This window comes from Aulonocara sp. 'chitande type north' Nkhata Bay, linkage group LG22 (genome assembly GCF_057382095.1).
Source record: "Aulonocara sp. 'chitande type north' Nkhata Bay isolate Kocher_YH1m ecotype deep benthic linkage group LG22, A_spYH_male_GT1.1, whole genome shotgun sequence".
In the NCBI taxonomy this organism is placed as follows: Eukaryota; Metazoa; Chordata; class Actinopteri; order Cichliformes; family Cichlidae; genus Aulonocara; species Aulonocara sp. 'chitande type north' Nkhata Bay.
Window position 1 is genome coordinate 4,852,444 of NC_141364.1, and position 22,489 is coordinate 4,874,932.

Below are 22,489 nucleotides of genomic sequence, written 5' to 3' on the forward strand. Positions count from 1 at the left end.
GAAAAGATACTGACTGACCCGGAGAAGATACTGAGGTAGGCCACAGCCCACAAATCTCCTCTGTGAATATATCAGGCAAGCATCTGTTTGTTTTGTATTATTTGAATTCTGCATATTGTATTTTACAACCAGTTGCATCTTGTGTAGACTTTTATCTAACACCGTGCAGTCAGTCATCAGTTTTTGACTGACAAGATGAGTAAGATAATAGTTAGAGACTGAAATTAACTGGTAACCAAAAATCTTTACAACTCGTGCTCCTTTGATCTTTTTTCCCATATGTTTTACTATCACTATACTTTGAAAGTCAAATGTATTTAAAACTAGCAATAAATTCAGTGACCTCTTATTTAATGTTGTGTTTTGTTATTTATTTGTTAGAACACTTTTTCAGAAGTTTCTCGGGGAACATAAAAATCTAATTCTATACCCATCTCTATTTACTCCAAGGCTTTGTAAGTCAGAAAATAATCATAATGACAGACTGAAAGTTGTGCGGCTTCAGTAAATGGACTAAAGTTGCACATGAGAAATCAGCTGATTGGGGTTTTGTCATTTGTTAATGCGATAAATAGAGAGAGTATGCAATCAGTTCTGTTTGTGGGTTTAGTACAGAGTCTTAATGGACCATGTTCTGGCCTCCATTGCAAAGGTGGCTGGCAAGAGCTGCGGTCACCAGGCCATTGATGTTTGCTGCCTTCACATTACAGGAAGATGGAACTCCACAAATACACATCAAAGTGAGAGAAAAATTGAATAAAATATCTTCCTGAGAACCAAGGAAGAACATATTTTCTGTTTAACTGTTGTGATTTCCTGCCTGTTTGGAGCTAAAAGAGTCCACCAATACACGAGATATCATGAGATATCTTGTGTTTTATTGAGCGCATCAGGACTTAGTAGTGTCGCTTAAATAAGTCAATAGATATAGACCAAATTAATGTTCATTAGAAAGGACATAGATGAAAAAGCCGGGTCTCTCAGGAGGATATGACAAACTGATCTGGGTCCAGAGCTTCTTCTGCTTGCTGTAGGCCACAAACGGGCACTAACCCCATTACTTTTTCAAGTAACAAGTAATGTAAGGGATAACTATTGCAAACAAGTAATTTGATTACTGTTACTTTCCCGTAAGCAGGCTGTTTTACTGACAGTGACAGTGTACATCACTGTCACAACAGTTTGTTTTCATTCAAAGGCTTTATGGCTTTTCCCATAATACCTGGTGTGCCGGTCTCTAGTCAAAATGCCCGGGCCGATTTTCTGTCCCAGTCCAGCCCTGGGTGCAGCTATCTTTTTGTATGAACACTGTCATAAAGAAGCCGTGTTTCTCAGCAGCTTTCACACCTTTGTTGATGAAGATTTGTCTTAAATTAAAACCTGATAGTTTAATGTTGATTTCTACAAATCAGCTGAAACACTGGATTTGTGTCAGCTGTAGGTTGATCAAAGTTCAAGTTTTTTTTCTGATACCGTAAAAAAGCTGAAAATGTTTTTAGTGGTTTTATGTTGTTCACACACACAAAAACTGAAGAAAGTCATTAACATGGGAATTATTCAGCTTTGTAGTTACCTTTTTTGTTATTTATTCACCTTTTTATGCCATTCAAACAAAAAATTAATGGAATAAGGGAGCAAACTAAAAATATATATATATATATATATTGGTCACTGGTGTCATTAAGTCCCATCTAATTTTTTCAGTATTTTAGTATTAGACAGCAGTGAGGTCTCTTAGAGCTCAAGAGCTGGTTACTCAAAAAAAGATCCTGCCTTAGACATGGTTGTTTAAGAAATCATCGGTTCAACAACGCGTTACCAGCTGAAACATTAATCACTGCAGGAATTATTCTATAGAGGGCTTTTAACTCAGAAAATGGGTAAGAATTAATAGATTAGATTATGTATATTATTATATATAGAGATTCATCATTTTTCTTCTACTTATCCAAATCAGGATCAGCCTATCCCAGCTGTCAAATGCCGAAAGTCACAGTCACATGTTCTGCAACTGGTGAGGAGTTGAATTTTACTGGAAGCAACTAAATGCAACACAATATCACCAGCCCTCCAGGTAAGGTAGACGCTCTCAGACACGTAATCTGCAGTTTACACTGAAAAACTGACATTGTGGATATACTACTACACAGCAAATTCTGGTCTTTGGAATAAACTCTCAGGGAGTTCAGATTAACTACATTTGAGTGTACATGCGTGACCATCGAATGAACTCTAGTGCAGAGTTAGAGTAACTCTTTTCCGGGAGTTGATTTTTCAACTCTTTATAGGAGTTAAAACGAAACTCTCACGGAGTGAAATTTCTACTACCATATAGAGTAAAATTTAACTCATAACTAGAGTTAAGTTTGATATTAACTCTTTTGTAGTGTTACTCATCAATTGAAAAAAGTTTTAGGTTTTTGGTGCAAATTACTACAAAAACACAATAGTGATTATTATGAATGTATGGATTTTATTTATCAAAAATAACATATTCAAATATGAATGCTGCATGGATTAACATACATTCTGTGTAACAGTACTGTAATAGCATAATATCCACCATTATTGGCAGCTAAACAGTTGAGGTCAGAAAGGCCTAACATTGGGCGAAAAGAAAAAAAAAACAGAATTAAAGGAAAAAAATGACTACAGAATAAGCACTTCTTGTAATGCAGTGTTAACGTGAGGAAGACTCTGTAAAGTCTCCATCAAGCCAACAAATTAAGTAATGTAACTCTCTCACAGAACATAAAATTGTGAATCACACCCATATGACATTTGGGCATCAAAACATTTGAAATGTCTTACTTTCTCCCTTTCTAGGACCAGTATCTTCTTAAAAATGGTTTCATTTACCTGAAAAGCAGGACACTGATCATGGAAACACGTTTCATGGTTAACATGCATAACAAAAACAGAGAGAGAGCGAGAGAGAGAGAGCAAGTCTTATTACACACTACAGTTGCAGAGCAAACTACATGAAATACTATATTAAATTATTTTTCTCTAATCTGTTTTATCTTCGTGGTTAAGCTTTTTCAAGTAATGGCAACTAAAGAGTCAAGTATAAGTCAATTAAGTACTGTATCTACATTTCTTTCATGTATGCTGTCCAATAGAGGCTGAACCATTTGAAGTCCGGCATCACTTGTGTCACTGCTCTGACTGCTGGTGGTTGAGACAGACAATGTATCTGTTAGACTTGGAGAGGAGGGCTCTTCCACATGTTGCTTCAGGACAGTCAAATCTGAGGGTGACAAATAAAAATATTAGAATACAAGGTATATACAATCAAAAACACAACACAACAAAGATACCATTTATGCACACAGGGCCAGTAAATTGCACGGTTTGATTAAATTATACTTTCTCCCAGGAGAACAGATGGTTATCTTGTATTTTATTATGGTAATATACAATTTACATACCACAAGGTGTGAGTGTCACATAGTGTGTTAGGTGTGAGCAGTCACGCAGCTTCTTGGATGATTGTGTTTCCAGGATGTCTGAAATGCATGTGATAAATCCAACTTACTGTTGAGCCATGAAAACAGCATTTTGTGATTGTTACCACAGGATATTAGACAAATTAAAAATGTTTATTTAAGAGTAACTGTACAAATCAAATCCTTCAAAATCTATCAGAGCATATATTTACTTACCTTCAGCTGTATAGATGACAAAACACACCTCTTTGACTGCTGCAAGTTCAGGAAAGATATCCTCATCCACCTCTATACCCTGCTCATCCGTGACTTTCAGTGCTGCATTTTCTGGTATGAGAAACTTCTGCTGCACTGAAGTAAAATCATCACTTAGTTAATAACAACATTATCATTTCTTCTTTAATGACTTAGTACAAACCATAACTTACCTGCTCTCACAAAATCTGTGAAGCTGACTTCTTCCAATTTTGCATATTTCTTTGTCTCTCTGTGTTTTACTTTTATCAACATCTTGGCCACCTACGGAAAAAAATACCTTTACTACTATGAAACACAACACAAGAAGAAGAGGTTGTTTATGGTAACTCTATGTAAACTGTGTATAACTTAATCAACGAACACTGTCTTACATTGAGTTAGCCTGTCCACACTAAATATTGCTTAAAATCTATTTAGCTAGGCTGGTTTAGCAGACAATGTGACTGCATGTTTGCTGTGTCCTTGTCTTTACAGTTCTGGAGACAGGGTTGTGTGCATGTCTCAGTGTGCAGCAGGACTAACTAACTGATGTTAATGGTACCTCAACATCTCATCAGTGCAGGCTGCACCTCTCTTTGGTTAAATACGGCCATTACCATGAGTCTAAACAGAATATTACTGTAGTTAGCTAACGTTAAATTAAACGTTGGTGTTAAAATTAAGAAATAGAAATAAACGTTTTCATTGACAACGTGAAATGTGTATCTTAAAATACAGTAAGATAAGTAAGTTAGCTAACTTTTGACTAGCATTAGCCTAGCTGCTATCTCCAAATCAGCATAACATACAGAAAACACATGTAGTGCTAGTTAGTTAACTTTATATTTTACTTGTGCATCCATGTAACTGAATATATATATATATATATATATATATATATATATATATATATATATATATATATATATATATATATATATATATATATATAATAACATCACTACACTCACAGAAAATTCCAAAGTAAATAAAGTATTTTTACCTCCTACATGTCGGAGTCCAAGAAAGAAACACAGATAGGCGCTGTAACGGTCGACAGACAAACAACACCAGCAATGTGTTGAATTAGACTCCTTAGCACCCAGTGAATGAACACCTAAATATTACACCGCTTTAGAGTACTCCCCAACACTGACTGTAGTATAAGGTGAAAAATAAACTCCCGGAATGTAACTCTTGCGCACTTTTATGCCTAACTCCAGAATATTTAACTCCAGTGATTTGCTGTGTACTCCTAAAGAAAACAAAAAGTAAGTAAATAAACCAGTAACATAAAATATACATTATTATTTTGTAGCGTTTTTGGTTTGACTCACTTGGGATTGAACTGAAATGGTTTTGCTTTTAAACATGAGCCATATCATGAAAATCATTTCCCTGCCGCAGATCGCTGAACAGGATCGACTGGATGCACCTGACGGACCGCGCACAGTGAGATGACTTCGTAGACAGCATTTGAATCATGGTGAAAATAAATCTCAGTGCTGAGTAAAACATCAGACCTGATGATACTGAAAAGTGATTCGTGACTGATCGGGAGGAGATCCTGTGCTACACTGCGCCCCACACATCTTCTCTGGGAGTAAGCAGGTAAGCATTCGATTATTTTCTATATTTGAATTGTGCAAAACGTATTTTTAGAACATAGTATAGTGTATCCAGTGATGTGCAGACTATCAGTCATTACATAGTCATTAATAGTATGACTAGTAATGACTTGTAATAGACATTATAAGTTATATTAGTATCTAAACACTTTTTAATATAGTCTGTGTGTCTCTAAACACAGTGTGCTCTGTTCATCTGTTTTAATTAAGCTTTGCTCACATTTTATGGATGTTTTGTGTTTTCTTTTGTAGATGAAGCCGGTGTCAGTCTGAGAGTTTCCAGCTTATGCCCAGAGGTGGTGGGGGCATGACATCACAAAGTGTAGGACTGAATTCACTTAAACCAATGTTAAACTAAGATTTTTCTGTACATATTCACTTATTAAAGTCTTTAATTTTAAGGTTATATGCAGATCAAAGATTCCCATAAACACACTCAGCCTTCCCAGAAGAGTTGTTGCTGTTAGGTGCAAAGGGCAGGATGACATCATCTTAAACTCCTCGATAAATTCCGCTGCATTTATTGAGAACAAGAACTCTGGTGTCATGCACTGCATGTCAGGGTCTTTCCTGGCTAAACTTCAGCCTTTTGAAGGCCTAGCATAAGCATTATTGTCTCTCACACATAATATTGGAAAGGTTACTTTTAAAATGTATCCCACTACAGATTACAGAATACATGCCTCCCAACCGTAGTAAAGGGACCTCTGGCTAATACTTCGGGTTCCGTGTCGGGCTTGTAGCCGAAAAATAGCTTTACTTTGTTGTCTGGGTCAACTTTGCTAGCGAGAGACAGAGAGAGGCGTTGAAAGGCTGCTCCAACGGAGCTTATTGTTTCAGAGGAAAACACGAACACGGTGTACAGTCGAGTCTTAACAGCTTACTTACAGCTGGGCTCGTCAGGCACTCTTTTTGGCTGCAGTGGTTATTATTATATTTACATGCTTCCAGCTCCCGTTTCTGCTCAGTGACAGCTCGTACTTTTCCACTCTCCTTTTTCTCCCTCGCTCACAGACACATAACGGGTATGACGGTCCATTCTCCCTGCAGCACGGACTACACTGCCCATGAGGCTACATGCATTAGGGCGATGCCTGTAACACTCTGCCTGTTGCCTTCATATTAAATCATTTTTAAAAATATTTCTTCACATCATTATGAGACGCGAGATTGAGACACAGACATTAGAGCCTTTTAATGCGCGTTTTGTTTGGGTTTCCACCGACGTGGAATGACCAAAATTAGAGAGGGCATAGCCGAACATATGAAACGGGAAAAGACCGCCGTGTAATCCCTTTATTTCAACAAAGTAACTGCATTCTGAATTCCAACTTTTTGAATGGTAACTGTAACGGAATACAGTTACTCATACAGTAGAACCCCCACTTACGAAATTAATTCGTTCCCGAGGGTCTTTCGTAAGTCGAAGCACCCATCGCGCCTTTTGAGTGAGGCGATGCTGAACGATGGGCTATAGGCTAATTACTAATTAGAACAACAATACGTCGTTCAAGTGGAACAGCGCAGCGCAATTACGAAAGCCAAGGGGTTGTCACATGATTCGGAAGGCATTGTGGGCATTGTAGGCTCAGCCAATCAGAGCCAGCGGATTTCGTTACACGGGCAGAAATATTGCCGTTCAGCGCCTTCGTAACTTGAATTTTTCGTTAAATGGGGTATTCGTAAGTCGGGGTTCCACTGTATTTTGTATTTTAAATACTTAACGGCATTACATACTGTATGCTCCCCCTAGGCTTAATCTTTGAAAAATATAACATTTCTTATCACCTCTATGCCAATGATATATTTTCAATTAGATGATGACGACTAGTGGTGCAATGGAGCACAGTTGATCCATAATCCGAACCGATCCCACTCCACGGTTCGGCACGCACGTGATCCGAAGATTCGAAAAAGAAGAAAAAAGTATGTGTATGGTGCGCGTGGTCAGTCTGTCAAGCGATAGCTATGGTCAGCGCTAGCGGTCCAAGTGGAGGATCAGAGGAGTTTGCGGTATTTAAGCAGCCCTTTGCTGCCCAATCTGACCGGGCTAAAGCTATTTCAGAAGCTATCGGAGTGTTTAGCTGCAGACGGGAGGCCGTATTCTGTTGTGCAAAACAAGGTGTTTAAACCAGTCAACGCATTAGTTGACGCATTGACGCCGTGCAGCCCCATGCATGGGGCGATCCGCGGTAACTAGTTAACGGAGATTTTCCGCGTTAATGCAGTTATGGCATTAACGTCATTTTAACGAGATTTACGCTGACAGTACCAGTTTAAACTACGATGAACGTGCTTGAGCCACGCTATGATATCCCGTCGCATGTCCCAGGCATCTGTTGCCCTAACTACAAATGGGTGGACCTCCAGGGCAACGGAAAGCTACGTGACCGTGACCGCTCATTATATCACAGCGGAGTGGGAGATGGAAAGCCCTGTACTGCCCTATATTGCATATTAATTTGTTTTTATATAATTGCGTGGAATGAGTCTTGAGTTGAATGTTTTTTAATAGGCAAAAAATACTTAAATAAGTAAACGGCGAGTTAAATTTTTGTCTTCTTCTTTTTTTCTGCTGATCCGAAAATTGATCCGATCCGTGACAAAAAAAACATGTTCCGATCCAAACCGTGAGACTTTTGATCCGTTGCACCACTAATGATGACACTGCTTCCTCGAGTGCATGAGAGAAGTCAGAGCATGGCTTTCAGACAATTCCCTTATCCTGAATGAAAAGAAAACGGAGATTGTGGTGTTTGGCAACCATATCCCTTGGGGCCTATTAGCTCATACCTTTGGTTCCTTTGCCACGTCTTTCTCTGACTCAGTTAGTGACCTAGGTGTCCTGCTGGATTAGATCACTAGCTGCCCGATGCAGCGGCGCATCGGGCAGCTAGTGATCTCCATCGATGTTGGTCAGCAGCAACTGCTTCAGCTTCGTCCCAGGCAATGTCGACAGTTCTCAGATCGTCCATGAATGCTTGACGCCATGTGGTCTTTGGTCGGCCTTGCTTTCGCTTGCCAGTGTGTGGACGCCATGTCATGGCAATCTTAGCTGGGCGATGAGGGGGTAGGCGTAAAATATGGCCCGCAAAGCGGAAGCCCCTTTCTGCAACAACATCGGCTATGGGCGGGTGCCTGCTCTTCGTAGGACCTCCTCATTTGTTATTCGGTCCTGGTAGGAAATTCTCAGGATTCGCCGCAGGCCACGTTGTTGAAGCACGTTCAGGTGCTATCCTGCTGGATAGCTCTTTTAAATTTAACAAACAAGTGTCTTCAGTAATCAAATCTAGCTTTTACCAACTGCGCCTTATTGCTAAGGCTAAGCACTATGTCCCTCATAAAGATCTTGAAAAGCTCATTCATGCTTTTGTGACTTCTAGATTGGATTACTGTAATTCCCTCTACTTTGGTCTTCACTCCGCTCTCCTTCACAGACTTCAGCTTGTCCAGGATGCTGCCGCTCGCCTCCTGACTGGCACTAGAAAGCATGCCTCTATCACCCCTGTTCTTATTGAGTTGCATTTGTTACCCATAAAATATTGTATTGAATTTAAAATATTGTTGCTCACCTTTAAAATTATAAATGATTTAGCCCCTCGTTATCTTATCGATCTCCTTAGTCTAGATGTCCCTGGACGAGCCCTCGGGTCTTCAGCCCAATTACTCCTGGCTCAGCCTAGATCTAGACTTAAATCTAGGGGTGACCGTGCTTTTGCCCTGGTTGCACCAAATCTGTGGAACAACCTTCCTTTCGCTATCTGTGCGTCAGACTCCGTTTTATCTTTTAAATCCCGTTTAAAAACTCATTTATTCAACATAGCTTTTCCATCTAGTTAGCATCCCTGTTTTATATTTGGTTCAATTTTTTTATCTATGTACTTTATCTTTTGGCTATATCTGTTCTTAGTAACTTTGTTCTTCTATTCCCTTTTATTCCTGTATAATTGTGCCCTCAACCTGATGACATATGTGGTACTTTGTTAATAGTCTTTTATTTAATCATGTCTTAATTTTCCTGTTTTTACTGTAAAGCACTTTGGTTTTTAAATGTCCTATACAAATAAAGTTGTATTGTATTGTTAAGGTTTTGTGAAATGACTACTGGAGGCCTGAGGAATAAAAAGAACTGGGGTGAAACTGCTTTACCTGACACAGTTCATTTGCTTCCCAACATTTCTTCTTTTCCTCCCTTAATTCTTTTTCTTTCTCTCAGGATAAGGGAATAAAGTGTGTGGTGGTGGGTGACGGTGCAGTGGGAAAGACCTGCATGCTCATCACATACGTAACCAAAGAGTATCCCTCTGAGTACATCCCCACAGTGAGTAGTGTGCTAATAAATCCCAGTTTTATCAGTTTATTCAGTCCATGTCAACAACCTGCAATGTTTCTCAAGATCTTATTTTATTTTTTGAATAATTGTTTTTTTTTTTTTAATCCTCTCCTGTGTGACAGCTTTGCAATCAAAGTTATGATCCGAATGTTCTGTTGTGCAAACAAATTTTTCTTTTCCAAGATTGGCTCTATAAATTATTCATAGGCTTCTTTTGTTCAGGTATTTATTTTATCTTTTTACTTATTCATTACAATTCCTGTTATTTCAGTTATTACATTATATGTGTTACAGTTTGAGAATGTGTAAGGCAGGACAGGCAGGAAAAAGGGAAGAGGGGTGACAATAGGTGAAAATATAATAAAAGAACAAAAGAAATGCGCACTGTATCACCAACTGCTGCACCTGTAAGAAAAGAAAAACACACAGCGCCTGAAATGAAAGTGTGCGTGTGTGAGGAGAGAGAGAGAGACAGAGTGAGAGAGAGGGCCTGTGTCTTTGTCATGAAATGTACTTGAAAACGGAGGTGGGAATCCACAATAACAGCCCCCAGGAGCCAGAGGCAGACAGAGGCTGTGTCCCAATTCAGGGTCTGCACGCTTGAAGTACGCATTTTAAGTGCGGTTACGTCACCGCCACGCGACGACGGCTGTCCCAATTTTTTTTTTTTTTTTGGGTTGTATGGAAGCCCCAAACGCAATTTCATTGTTCTTGACAATGACAATAAATAAATAAATACTAAATACTAAATACTAATTCGAAGTGTGCTTCAAATGCATACTCCAAATGCGCCGTCGATTTCCCCAAATATCAAGCGTGGTCCGGTGCACGCTTCGTGGTCCCATATATCCCACAATTCATAGCGCGGTGGTGGGTGTGGATAATTTTGCCGCAAAATACGGCAGAAGGGAGCGGCCGAAGAGGTTTTTTTTTCCAAACTTTATTGAACTTATAAAGCGAACAGTCAGTCATTCCAGTTCAGTTTGTACAGTAGACATACAAGGCAAATAAGAGTAACAATATACAGCACAATGAAATAAGAAGGATGAATAAATAAAGGATGAAAAAAGAAAAAAAGAAAAAGGGGGGGGGGGGGCGATGTGACAGACTTCATAACAACTTTGTACTTGAAAGTTGTGACAGCTCATTCGTTAAACATTTCTGAATGAATTTCAATCAATGATAAACCTTTTTTATTGGAAGTTAATTTAAGAGAGTTTAAGTAATATTCAATTTCAATCAAAACCAAATTAAATGATGGGGTTGAGTTTTGAAATTTACATTTATGGCCTGTATTTATATAGCGCTTTTACTTGTCCCTAAGGACCCCAAGGCCCTTTACATATCCAGTCATCCACCCATTCACACACACATTCACACTAGGGCTGCTCGATTATGGCAAAAATGATAATCACGATTATTTTCACTGAAATTGAGATCTCGATTATTTGACGATATTTATTTAACCCTTTAAGACCTACTATAGCACCAAGTCCGCCAGAGCTTATATTATATTTTTACATGCTGTAGTGCCATTTGTGGGAGCATTTCAAGTTGCTATATAACTGTTATAGCCCATATTTTAATAATATGTATACATTAAGTCCATAGTAACTACATTAATTGCAAAAAAGTGCAATATACTACAAAAAAATTGAAAATCGTTTTTGTTTTTACATATATTTCTACTTGGAGAAATTTAAGAGGCTTATCCCTCAAAACTTTAAATACAAAAAAGTTGCAAAAAATAGTTTACAATAACAGGAAACTTATTTTGAGTGTCTTCATAGTTTTATTTTGGAGATACACCAATTTTTATATACTGCAGGAAAAACAAAAAAACAATCCTATGATGCAAATTTGCAAAGAAAACAGCATGTGCATCAAAATAAACTATTTCCAGCAGTGCAATTCGAGTTCTAAGCATCACAGAAACTATTCAGAAAAGTCAAACATGACCAGTATAGGTTTTTAAGGCCTACAAGTAAAAAAAACTACATTTCCGCAAAAATGACATCACTTCCGGTTTCGGCCAGGAAATGGCGGACATGTGATAGTTCGCGCTGACCACTTTTTCAATGTGGGAAGTGTTACGAACAGCTGATCGGATCGGCGAAGCGTGTTTCTGGAATATTATGTTTTTGTTCCTGCAAGCGCTTTTTATGCAATTTATGTGGAAGGAAACCGTGACCGAGGACAAGCTGATGGCATAAGTTGTAAGTACAACTCCTCCGGTTTCATATGCAAACAAATTATTGCGCTAGCTTACACGGTTCAGGTTCTACAGGGATTTAAAAATAGTTACACAAAACGGAGCATGCTGCTCTGACGGCTTTAAAGGGTTAACAATGACTTTAAAAAATAATATAAAATAGTGTGCAACACCACTGAAGTTTTTTTTTTTTTTTTACCTCTCTTTTCAACCAACAGCAGTCACTCTCCTCTCCAAATAACTTCTGCTTAGCTTTCCGAGCTTCCCTCGGGTCCTCTTAATCAGCGGTCTCCAACCTTTTTTGCGCCACGGACCGGTTTATGCCCGACAATATTTTCCCGGACCCGCCTTTAATGTGTCGCGGATAAATGAAGGAGGGGCTAATAATCGGCTCAGTCATTTTTAATGATCGTTGAAAGCCCAGATCGTAATCGTGATTAAAATTCGATTAATTGAGCAGCCCTAATTCACACACTGGTGAATTCACACAGCCCCACTCCCCCCCATCATCCTGACTGACACCCCCATCACCTCTGTGGACTCATTCCGCTTCCTGGGTACCACCATCACCCAGGACCTGAAGTGGGAGCCCACCATCACCTCCGTCATCAAGAAAGCCCAGCAGAGGATGTACTTCCTGAGGCAGCTGAAGAAATTCAACCTGCCAACACGGACGATGATGCAGTTCTACACTGCAATCATCGAGTCCATCCTCACCTCCTCCATCACCGTGTGGTACGCTGGAGCCACTATCAGGGACAAACAGAGACTGCAGCGTGTTGTGCGCTCTGCTGAGAAGGTGATTGGCTGCAGACTCCCATCTCTGCAGGACCTGTACACCTCCAGGACACTGCGGCGTGCAGCCCGGATCTCAGCTGACCCTTCTCACCCTGGACACAGTCTGTTTGACCTGCTCCCCTCAGGCAGGAGGCTCCGGTCCATTCACACCAGAACCTCTCGCCACAAGAACAGTTTCTTCCCCTCTGCTGTTGGACACATGAACAATAACCACATGACTGTTCCCACCACTAACACATGACCCTACGCTGTGTCACTGCATCATTTCATGTTTGGCACTGATCACCACCTGCACTCATGTATATATCTTTCTACGTAGCACTCATAATTCTTATTCTCATGTATATATCTCATGTATATCTCATGCACATATCTTTCTTTCTACATAGCACTTTAATTCTTATTGTCTGCACTGAAGCACCGCAGCAATTTCCTAATGTTGTAAACCTCAACATCTGGCAATAAACCCATTCTGATTCTGATTCTGGTGATGGCAGCTACATTGTAGCCACAGCCACCCTGGGGCGCACTGACAGAGGCGAGGCTGCCGGACACTGGCGCCACCGGGCCCTCTGACCACCACCAGTAGGCAACGGGTGAAGTGTCTTGCCCAAGGACACAACGACCGAGACTGTCCAAGCCGGGACTCGAACCGGCAACCTTCCGATTACGAGGCAAACTCCCAACTCTTGAGCCACGATCGCCCATTTATGTATGTGGAATTTCCCTAATAAGATGCAGTGGCCGAAGAGTGAACTGTCAAAGGCATAGTGTACAGGAACACCTGTCCCGAGTATAACCTGGAAGTCCCGAGGTCAAAATGGGAGACGCCCCCAAGGGTGGTGGAGAATGACCGAGCTAAGATCCTGTGGGACTTCCAGATACAGACGGACAAAATGGTGGTGGCTAACCAACCGGACATAGTGGTGGTAGACAAACAGAAGAAGACGGCCGTAGTGATCGATGTAGCGGTTCCGAATGACAGCAATATCAGGAAGAAGGAACACGAGAAGCTGGAGAAATACCAAGGGCTCAGAGAAGAGATCGAGAGGATGTGGAGGGTGAAGGTGACGGTGGTCCCCGTGGTAATCGGAGCACTAGGTGCGGTGACTCCCAAGCTAGGCGAGTGGCTCCAGCAGATCCCGGGAACAACATCGGAGATCTCTGTCCAGAAGAGCGCAGTCCTGGGAACAGCTAAGATACTGCGCAGGACCTTCAAGCTCCCAGGCCTCTGGTAGAGGACCCGAGCTTGAAGGATAAACCGCCCGCAGGGGCGTGCTGGGTGTCTTTTATTTATAAAATAATCTGACAATACTATAATATTGGCCATATTATATTTACATTACCACAGTGAGATGACTTTAGTCTCATGAACAACATTAACTAATTGTTATTTACTAACTAATCTTAAATGACTGTTCAGCACAGAAATGAAGCCCAACAATCATGTTTACAGTCCCGTGGTCTCAGCCTCAGATACTCAACTAATCAAAGTGATGTCATGACAAAAATGAATGACCAACAAAACATTTTTCTCCTTCATTCCTGTCAAACAAAGCTGGATGTAACGTGTCTCGCGGTTAGGATCATGGTTGCTAGGCAACCTGAACAGCGCGACGAAGCGTATACCGTCCCATTTCACAAGCCTCTCACTTCCGCACTTCTCGTACTTATAGTACGCACCGTACGTAGTGCGCGTACTTCAAGCGTGCAGACCCTGAATTGGGACACAGCCAGAGATATCCACACAGCCCAGACCTGAGGCACTGATCTTATTAACCAACCCTCGTCCTCCTTGCCCTCTGTCTCCCCCAGGTGTTTGATAACTACTTTGCTACAGTGACGAATGGTGAGAAGTACAATCTGGAACTCTGGGACACTTCAGGTAAAATAAATAAATAAATAAAAATCTACATTCAGTTTAATAAATACTAAAAATTTCAGTTAAGTAATATTTATATTAGTAGCAGCAGCAGCAGGAGATCAAACCTTTAGGGGCAATTATAATGTCATTCACAAAATGTATTTCAATGAACACATTTGTATAAGATAAAGGTCTGTAAGTTTCTCTTACTTCACTCGCATTTTGCAGAATGTATATTTGTTAATAATTTTGAGTTGAATTACTGTGAATACATTTAAGTGTAGGATGGGTAATTTAATTTTGCTTTAAAATCTTGTTTTAGTGTAATGTTTATTGTTAAACTGTATTTTCCCACTTTTTATGTACTGTTTTTTAATACACAGTCGTGCAGTGTGGGTTGTTGGACTTCTGCACTGTAGAGAGGCATTAACTAGCTGTGGAGTGAAACACTTTTCATACCGTGTCTGGTGCATTACAAGGACATTCAAGCTAATTCCTGTGAATTCAGGATTGTGTGTGAAAATAAATGTTTGTATGTTTTTGTTTTCTACTACAAGCAGACTTTGAGGATAATTTCAACTATAAAAGGGCACGTGTACAGCCTGAATACCGGCTAGTGTTTTCCATGCTAACAACATTCATTAGTGCACTTAATTACATTTTTTTGTAGTTTACCACAGTATGTATTTTTCTGACAGGTTCAAGACATTTGAGCGAAGTGTTTATTTCACGTCATTACGCGCCTTCAAACATTAAACTGATCAAGCCCTCATGGAGGGAACAATAAGACATAAAAGACAACCCTGTTGGTGTTTCCATCACTGGGCTTTTTCCAAAAAAGAGATGAAAGAATATAAACAGGGGAGGAATAATCTGGAACAGCCTTTTTGGTGAGAGACTACTCCAGGTTTTATTAAACATTTGATGACACTCTCTACTAGGGATGGGTATCGTTTAGGTTTTATCCGATACCGGTGCCAAATCGGTACTTTTGAAACGGTGCCGGTGCTTAAACGGTGCTCAAACCGGTACTTAAAGAATGGAGAACACAAAATTGGTCCAAAAACCTCTCATGTTCAGCTGTTTTGTTTTTTTTTTGTAAAAAGATAACAATGTTTCTGCAGCTATGGGGCATATATGGTATCACTCTTGGCTGGAAGCAGTGCTTAAACAATGGAAAAAAACACAAACTTTTTCCAAAAACCTCTCATGTTTAACTGTTTTCCACTTTTTCTTTGGTCATTTTAGCCTTTTTGTCCAGGGTGAAGGGAGTATCTGCCATCAAACAAGAAGACAGCCGCATGTAGCTATGATGATGTTTGCTAGTTCACCTTACATGCATTAATGTAATAACGTGGTTAGCCTACTCAACGTAAATTAGCTACTCACGCAGAGAAGAACGGCTGCTGCTGCCATCATCATCCTCATCATTTCTGCTACACTGGCAGGGCTAGGGGCCAGGACTCTATTCTTCGGGTTTTTGGGGGATGTTGCTCCGGGTCCGATAACTGGCAACCCACCCAACGTGCACAGTGTGAGGTCTCGCAGCAAGCTATCAAATACGGCGCATTTCTCGGCTTTTAAAAAAAAAACGCTATGCGTCGCCAGCTGTTTAATCGGATTCTTGGTGTTACCTCCTTTGACAGTATCACAGTATCAGCTTAAAGCACTTGTTGCTGCTGAGTTTGCATATTTTGCTGTGAAGTACAGCCAGACTTTTGACCGCTTCGCCTTGGACATTTTTAATCTGTAGCTCTGCTCTAACTGAACGTACGTACCTGGCCCCGCCTACTATCCTGGGAAACGTAAAATGATTGGCTAGAAGTGTATCACAGCTCAGGGGGAAAAAAGCACCGAAATAAAGCACCGAAATGTGCGCTGCTTTTCGGTCTGGTTACTACCATTTATGTCAGATCTGGTGCCATCTTGGCACCGGACACCGGTACCCATCCCTACTCTCTACTGTAAATGACGAGATACCACAGTTTTCACATTAAGGAACACTGTTCTGAAATTGTTCCACAATTTTCAGATTGATGAACATTCTGAGAAACTGTGTCTATTAAATGTGCCTTTTATATTTTTAAATCCTGTTACTGATCTGTTGCAAATTAACCCAATCAGTTGGAAATATTGCTCCAGCTGTTTCTTTTCAAAAAATGTAATTTTCCAGCCTTTTGTTGCACCATGCTAACTTAAAAAAAATTATTTTCCATTAATCACTTAAATGTTTCAGATAATAGCATTAATCTAACTTTTAATCAGGCTTTTTGTGTCTCACCCTTCAGGTCAGGAGGACTATGACAGATTGCGACCCCTCAGCTACCCACAGACCGACGTTTTCCTCGTCTGTTTCTCCGTGGTTTCACCCAAATCTTTTCAAGAGGTCACAAACAAGGTTTGTCTACTTGGTGTATGCATTTTTTTTCTAATAAGATCTACATTTATGCCTTTTACTTTCTTTTTACTTTCAGAATAAATAAGTACTTGGTACTTAAAAGTAATTTAGATTAAAATAATAATATATAAATTAATTATTAATCTATGTGACCTTGTCTTTGTCTTCACAGTGGTTGCCAGAGATTGCATACCACTGTCCGGGGACCCCCTTCCTGCTGGTCGGGACTAAGGTGGATCTGAGAGATGACAGATACACCCTGGAGATGCTGGGCAAGAAATACGAGCAAGTTGTGACCTTCAAGGACGGCGAGGAAGTGGCTCGTCACCTGAAAGCTGTCAAATACATGGAGTGCTCAGCTCTTACACAGGTACAAGAAAAGTCTGCTGATGTGTGTTTTTTAACTACTAAATGGATCAGTGTCTAGATATTGCAGGTTTTTAGGGTTTCTGAAGTAAGACTGATATTTCCAGGTGCTGGTCATGGTTTCACTATTGCAGATCTGTTTCTAAAAATGTGAATTAAAGGCAAATGTCATCTGAAAAACACAAGAATCATACTCTAGAAAAGTTGCAACCACCATAGCATTACTAAATGCCTTCTCCTAGACAACAAAACATTTAGGCAGGTTTTGCACACTCGCATGCACCCTTAATAAAGAAGATTTATTAAGCTGGTTCACTGCTCCACAACCACAACGCAAAGCATATTGTTCAACATGAATTTGAGTTTCAACCTATAGATTGACTCTCCTCTCTAGTGCCAGGCATAGACCGTCACGGAGTAAGTGTGATCCCCTACCTAAGAGCACACCCACTTCTTATAAAACAGATCCACGACCCCGGTTTGTTAAGGGAGACAAACTTTTCCACATAATGTTGCAAAGTTGGGTCAACCAAAACAGCCTTTGAGGTCAAATAGTACCTCTCAGCTACCTCTGAAGTCCCGCATGCTACACGTGCTCAAAAGGACTCCCTTTTCCTCCACTGTCATCCATCTGATTTAGGGGTTACAGAAAATTTGCAATTGCCTTGTTCTTTATTTGATTCTCATTATACTCGCTGTTCCATCTCAAACTAAATACATATTTTTTCTTATGTGTTGTTTTTATTGGTGTTTCTTTTTAGTTTTTTTCTTCTTCTTCTTGGTAGCTTTGAGTTTCCCTTTCTGTCTTGTTCTCAGATAGGAGTGCAGGATGTGTTTGAAGAGGCCGTCCTCGCTGCTCTGGGGAAGTCAAGTTCCAAACCCAAGAAGTGCTGCACTCATCTATAGATGTCACAAGAAGTAGAACAAGAAGAGGAAAATGACCTTATCCTCCTCCTCTTGGAGAAGTTGGAGGTTTGACCTGGAAGAGAGTAGTAGCCTCGATGTGAACAAAGGAAGGATGCTAAACACGAGTTAGACCAAAAACAATATAAATATCTCTTTATTTAGCAAGCAGAGCTGAAAATGCTCTAAAAATAAAAATACAAAAGTATATTGGACAAATATAAATAATTTATGCAGATTTATTATTAATGAGTGCAGGCAAGTCTTTATATACAGTAGTTTAGGTTTTTCTGAACTTATGTTTACATTGTAATTTTTATGCAGTATTAATTAGTGTCATTCACTCGCTCATTTTTTTAATGGACACAAACTTCTATCAACTAATATCATTCTCAGCCTCTACAGCTTTGCATTGACCTGTTCATATGCAGCTTGTGTTTAAGGTACAACCATGTGAGCAGGAAACTGCACGCAGGAAACCATCTATTCCTTAGTAGGTTTTAAAATGATTTAATTACAACCGTAGATGAACAACAACACATGACATATTATTTATTTAACAAAGCTGTCACACGAAGAAGCAGTGTGTGATTTGGGATCATTTGGGCTGTAAAGTGGATCGGGGGGCGCTGATGCACTTTACTTTTGCTTCCTTTGGTGCAAATGAAAGTGACACGAGGTTCACTGGAGAGGGAACAGGAAAATAGGAAAAGGGGAAAAAAGAGACTGGTTTTACAGATAGTAACCAAAAACCATTGCTCTGTCCTTACATCTGATCTTTTTCTCCAGTTCAACTTTTTGTTTATGTCCTTGTCACTGCTGGTAGCATGAGATGGTGCTTCCAACACATTCAGGTTGGAGAGGTAGAACAACTTCTCCAGAATGGCATATCGATGCAAGCTGACCTCTAGGTGCTCTCTATGCCCTTTGGTGTTTCTGAAACGCTTCACAAGCAGAGACTAATGAGGTGGGTTTTGCTTGCTCAAGAATACAATTTGGACATTTACGAGTAAAGGTGTGTCTTTACAATGGTAACTAGTGATCCACAGTGGAAGCAGGTGCAGGAAGCAAGTGGGTTGTAACAATAAGGACGCCTGATCAGGACACTGGAGTGTAGCGAGTATAACAGGAGGAACACTGACAGAGGCCTAAGGAATGGCCTCCGGAGTGCTCATTTGCATGTTTCTGGCCGCACACTATGAGAAACAGACTCCATCTGCTGGAATAAGGGTCTGACATCCTTTAGTGGGACCTGTGCTCACAGTCCCACGTCATGCATCACCAGAGTCTATCAGGTTCATACAGATGGATGTGAAAGAGTCTTGAGATGCAGTGTAGGCATTTTTCTGACTGCAGCATCATCCAGCATGATGGTTTGGCAGTGGTCAGCGATGGTCTGGGAGGCATATCCTTGGAGGATCATACAGATGACCTCCTCAGAACCATTGTGGATACGGGCATTGATACCATTGACTGTCTCTGACATTTTCCAGAGCTGAATCCAACTAAGAACTTCTGGGACACATTTTTTTACTCACGTGCCTGCAAAGTCTCCACCAAGCCTCTCTCATTTTCTCTGAATTGCTGCCTACCTGTCCACATGCCCTGTCTTTTGATTATACCTCTTTTAATAAAGCATCTAAACTATTTGTTGTCTGCTTTGCATTCATACTGAAAAGATGACAAGAGCATTATGTCAGTAAAGATTTAAATTTTGAATATTTCAGTTATCAAGATCAAATGTGTGCATTTCCTTGACTTCTTGAGATTTTTTTTCAGCATTGAAAATACTTTTACTTTCATACTGTTTAATCGTTCTTCATTTTTAGTTAAATTATAATTATCAGTGTAGGATATGCACATCTAACAGGTAACTTTTAACTTGGCTTGAGTATGTTGGTGCAGCGTGTCGCTATCTGAATACAAAGCACCATGTTGTTTATGACTGGCTGCATCACTTGTGCATCTTTGTGGCCACAGTTTCATGGATAAGTACAATTTTATGCTCCTGTAAATGATGAGCTCTTTGCTTTGCTGGCTCTTGATGAGTGTGCAAAGTAATTCAGTTATTATTACCACCAATATAGTTTTTAAATTAGACTTCATCATTAACTGAGTTGTAATAAAACTGTCTACAGAGTTGATGTGGAGAATAATGTTTAACACAAGCATGTTGTAACGTCCCTCTGTTAAAATAAAATAAAAAAATTACACTAGCAGTTTGCAGTCCCACACTAACCCACACACAAAGGTTTCTAAACTCCACCTTGATTACACATTACTGGAAGGGCAGTTAATCTCTAACTTTTTGGTTATCTTTTAACCAGGCAATAAAGACTTGCATTGTACTGACACTTTGACACTTAGCATTGTTTTATTTACATTTTTTTTTTTTTGCAAAGTATGATTAAACTCTAATAAACAGACAAAGAGGCAGTGGAGCTCTGTAGACCTGAAACTTGACTTTTGCACTTCTCAAGTAAGTGTTGATGATTTAATATCTTACTATGCCTTTATAAAGAAACATTTATTTTAGAACGCACTGTTAACATCATGTTTACATTTTCTATTAAAAGCTTTCATGTTAAACTTTACTTTGAAATCCTGTTTGAATTGCACTTTTTTCAAATAAAATAATACATTTTACTTGAAAGCGCCTTTTGAAAACACTCAAGGACACTGTACACAGCAGAATAATAAAAGCAACATAAAAGCAATCAGTTTACACAATCATAAAGGCATAAGACATAAAACAAATGTAAAATAGCAGAGTGGAGAAGATATTTGGGATAAGCTATTTTGTACAATTGATGTTTGAGTTAAGACTTAAAGAGAGAGAAGGAAGTTATATTTCTTAAATCAGGAGGTCGGGAACTCCAAAGTCAAGGAGCAGAGCAGCTGAATGCCCAGCTCCCCATGGCGGCAAGATGGGGGGAGGAGACAGAGAGAGAAAGAGAAGAAAATATCTGAGACTGAGATGGGATGGTGATCTGAACCAGATCAGACAGATGTGGCGGGGAGAGAACATGAATTACCTTAAATGTGTACAAGAGTGTTTTAACAATGATGCGATATTTGACTGGAAGCCTATGAAGTTGCTTCAGGACAGGAGTGATGTGGTGGACAGAAGGGGTCCTGGTGATAATACGAGCAGCAGAGTTCTGGACGTATTGGAGCTCGTGGATGGATTTCTGAGTAAGACCAAAAAGAAGAGAGTTGCAGTAACCAAACCCGTCGAAGTAACAAGAATGGCAGCGGCATGTGGGGTGAGAAAAGGACGGAGACGATTAATGTTGGCAACTGAAAGTATGCAGACCGAGTAACATTGTTAATGTGTGAATTGAAAGATAAAGTACTGTCGAGGATGACACCCAAACTTTTCACAGAGGAAGAAACGAAGACCGGCGAGTTTTTGATAGTAACAGAGAAACTGTTGGTTCTGAATAATGTTGATTTAGAGTCGACCAAGAGGAGCTCGGATTTGTTACTATTGAGTTTGAGAAAATTAGAAGAGAACCATGAATTTAGTTCGGCTAAGCAGAGGGTGAGGAAGGATGGGGGAGAGCAGAGTCAGGTTTAGTGGACAGATAAAGCTGGGTGTCATCAGCATAACAGTGAAACTGTATATTATATTTATGAAAAATGTGTCCAAGCGGAAGAAGGTAGATAATGAAAAGAAGGGGCCCCAGGACAGATCCCTGGGGCACGCCAGTGACCAGAGGAAAGGACTGAGAAGTGAAGGATTTGAGTCGAACAAACTGAGTGTGATCAGACAGGTATGATTTAAAGCAAGCTAGTGTGAGTATGGGGGAAACCGATGGAGGCTAGCCTACTGAGGAGAACAGAGTGAGAAATGGTGTCGACAGCAGAACTCAGATCGAGGAGAATAAGAATAGAAAGTAAACCAGAGTCAGCTGCCATAAGAAGGTTAATGTGGATAGTGAGTTTAACTATACACAAATCAGTTACTGTTACTTGTCTTTACAGTTTATTTTGTTCCTAATTTTGCTCCTTTTTTAAAAATTGTTTTTCCTACCTCTCAGATGCAGACTATAAAGCTCGTGGTGGTGGGTGATGGTGATTCAGGAAAGCATGAATTCCTCTTGACCTATACAGGCACAGCCTACAAGTAAGAATACATACCCACAGTGAGTAGGTTTAAATACCACAGATAAAATAAAAAATAAAAAAACATTTTTCTCTGCAGGAAACTCGTGGCATGAAAGTCTGCAGACATAAACCAGACAGATTTCAGGTTGCTCTGAACTGCTCTTTTGTGTCACACAGGTTGTGATACTTAC

At 40.0% G+C, this 22,489-nt stretch overlaps 2 protein-coding genes across 3 annotated transcripts; one reads left to right on the forward strand and one right to left on the reverse strand.

Annotated features, from left to right (window-relative positions):
- Positions 1-627: 627 nt before the first annotated feature.
- Positions 628-20,835, forward strand: LOC147303292 (cdc42 homolog). The gene is made up of 9 exons (XM_086280922.1): positions 628-740; positions 1,958-2,074; positions 5,094-5,297; positions 5,567-5,636; positions 9,531-9,635; positions 14,473-14,542; positions 16,810-16,919; positions 17,092-17,289; positions 18,102-20,835. Exons 4-9 carry the CDS (start codon positions 5,601-5,603, stop codon positions 18,189-18,191), a joined length of 609 nt encoding a protein of 202 aa, XP_086137048.1. The 5' UTR covers positions 628-740; positions 1,958-2,074; positions 5,094-5,297; positions 5,567-5,600; the 3' UTR covers positions 18,192-20,835.
- LOC147303293 (uncharacterized) lies at positions 3,019-4,933 on the reverse strand. Of its 2 annotated transcripts, XM_086280926.1 has the most exons (5): positions 4,690-4,933; positions 3,878-3,968; positions 3,666-3,800; positions 3,432-3,509; positions 3,019-3,250 (listed from the first exon to the last, which is right to left on the reverse strand). In XM_086280926.1, exons 2-5 carry the CDS (start codon positions 3,957-3,959, stop codon positions 3,075-3,077), a joined length of 471 nt encoding a protein of 156 aa, XP_086137052.1. In that variant the 5' UTR covers positions 3,960-3,968; positions 4,690-4,933; the 3' UTR covers positions 3,019-3,074. The 2 variants fall into 2 exon arrangements, with proteins under 2 accessions (XP_086137052.1, XP_086137051.1); XM_086280925.1 differs by lacking the exon at positions 4,690-4,933 and having other exon boundaries at positions 3,878-4,536.
- Positions 20,836-22,489: the final 1,654 nt, after the last annotated feature.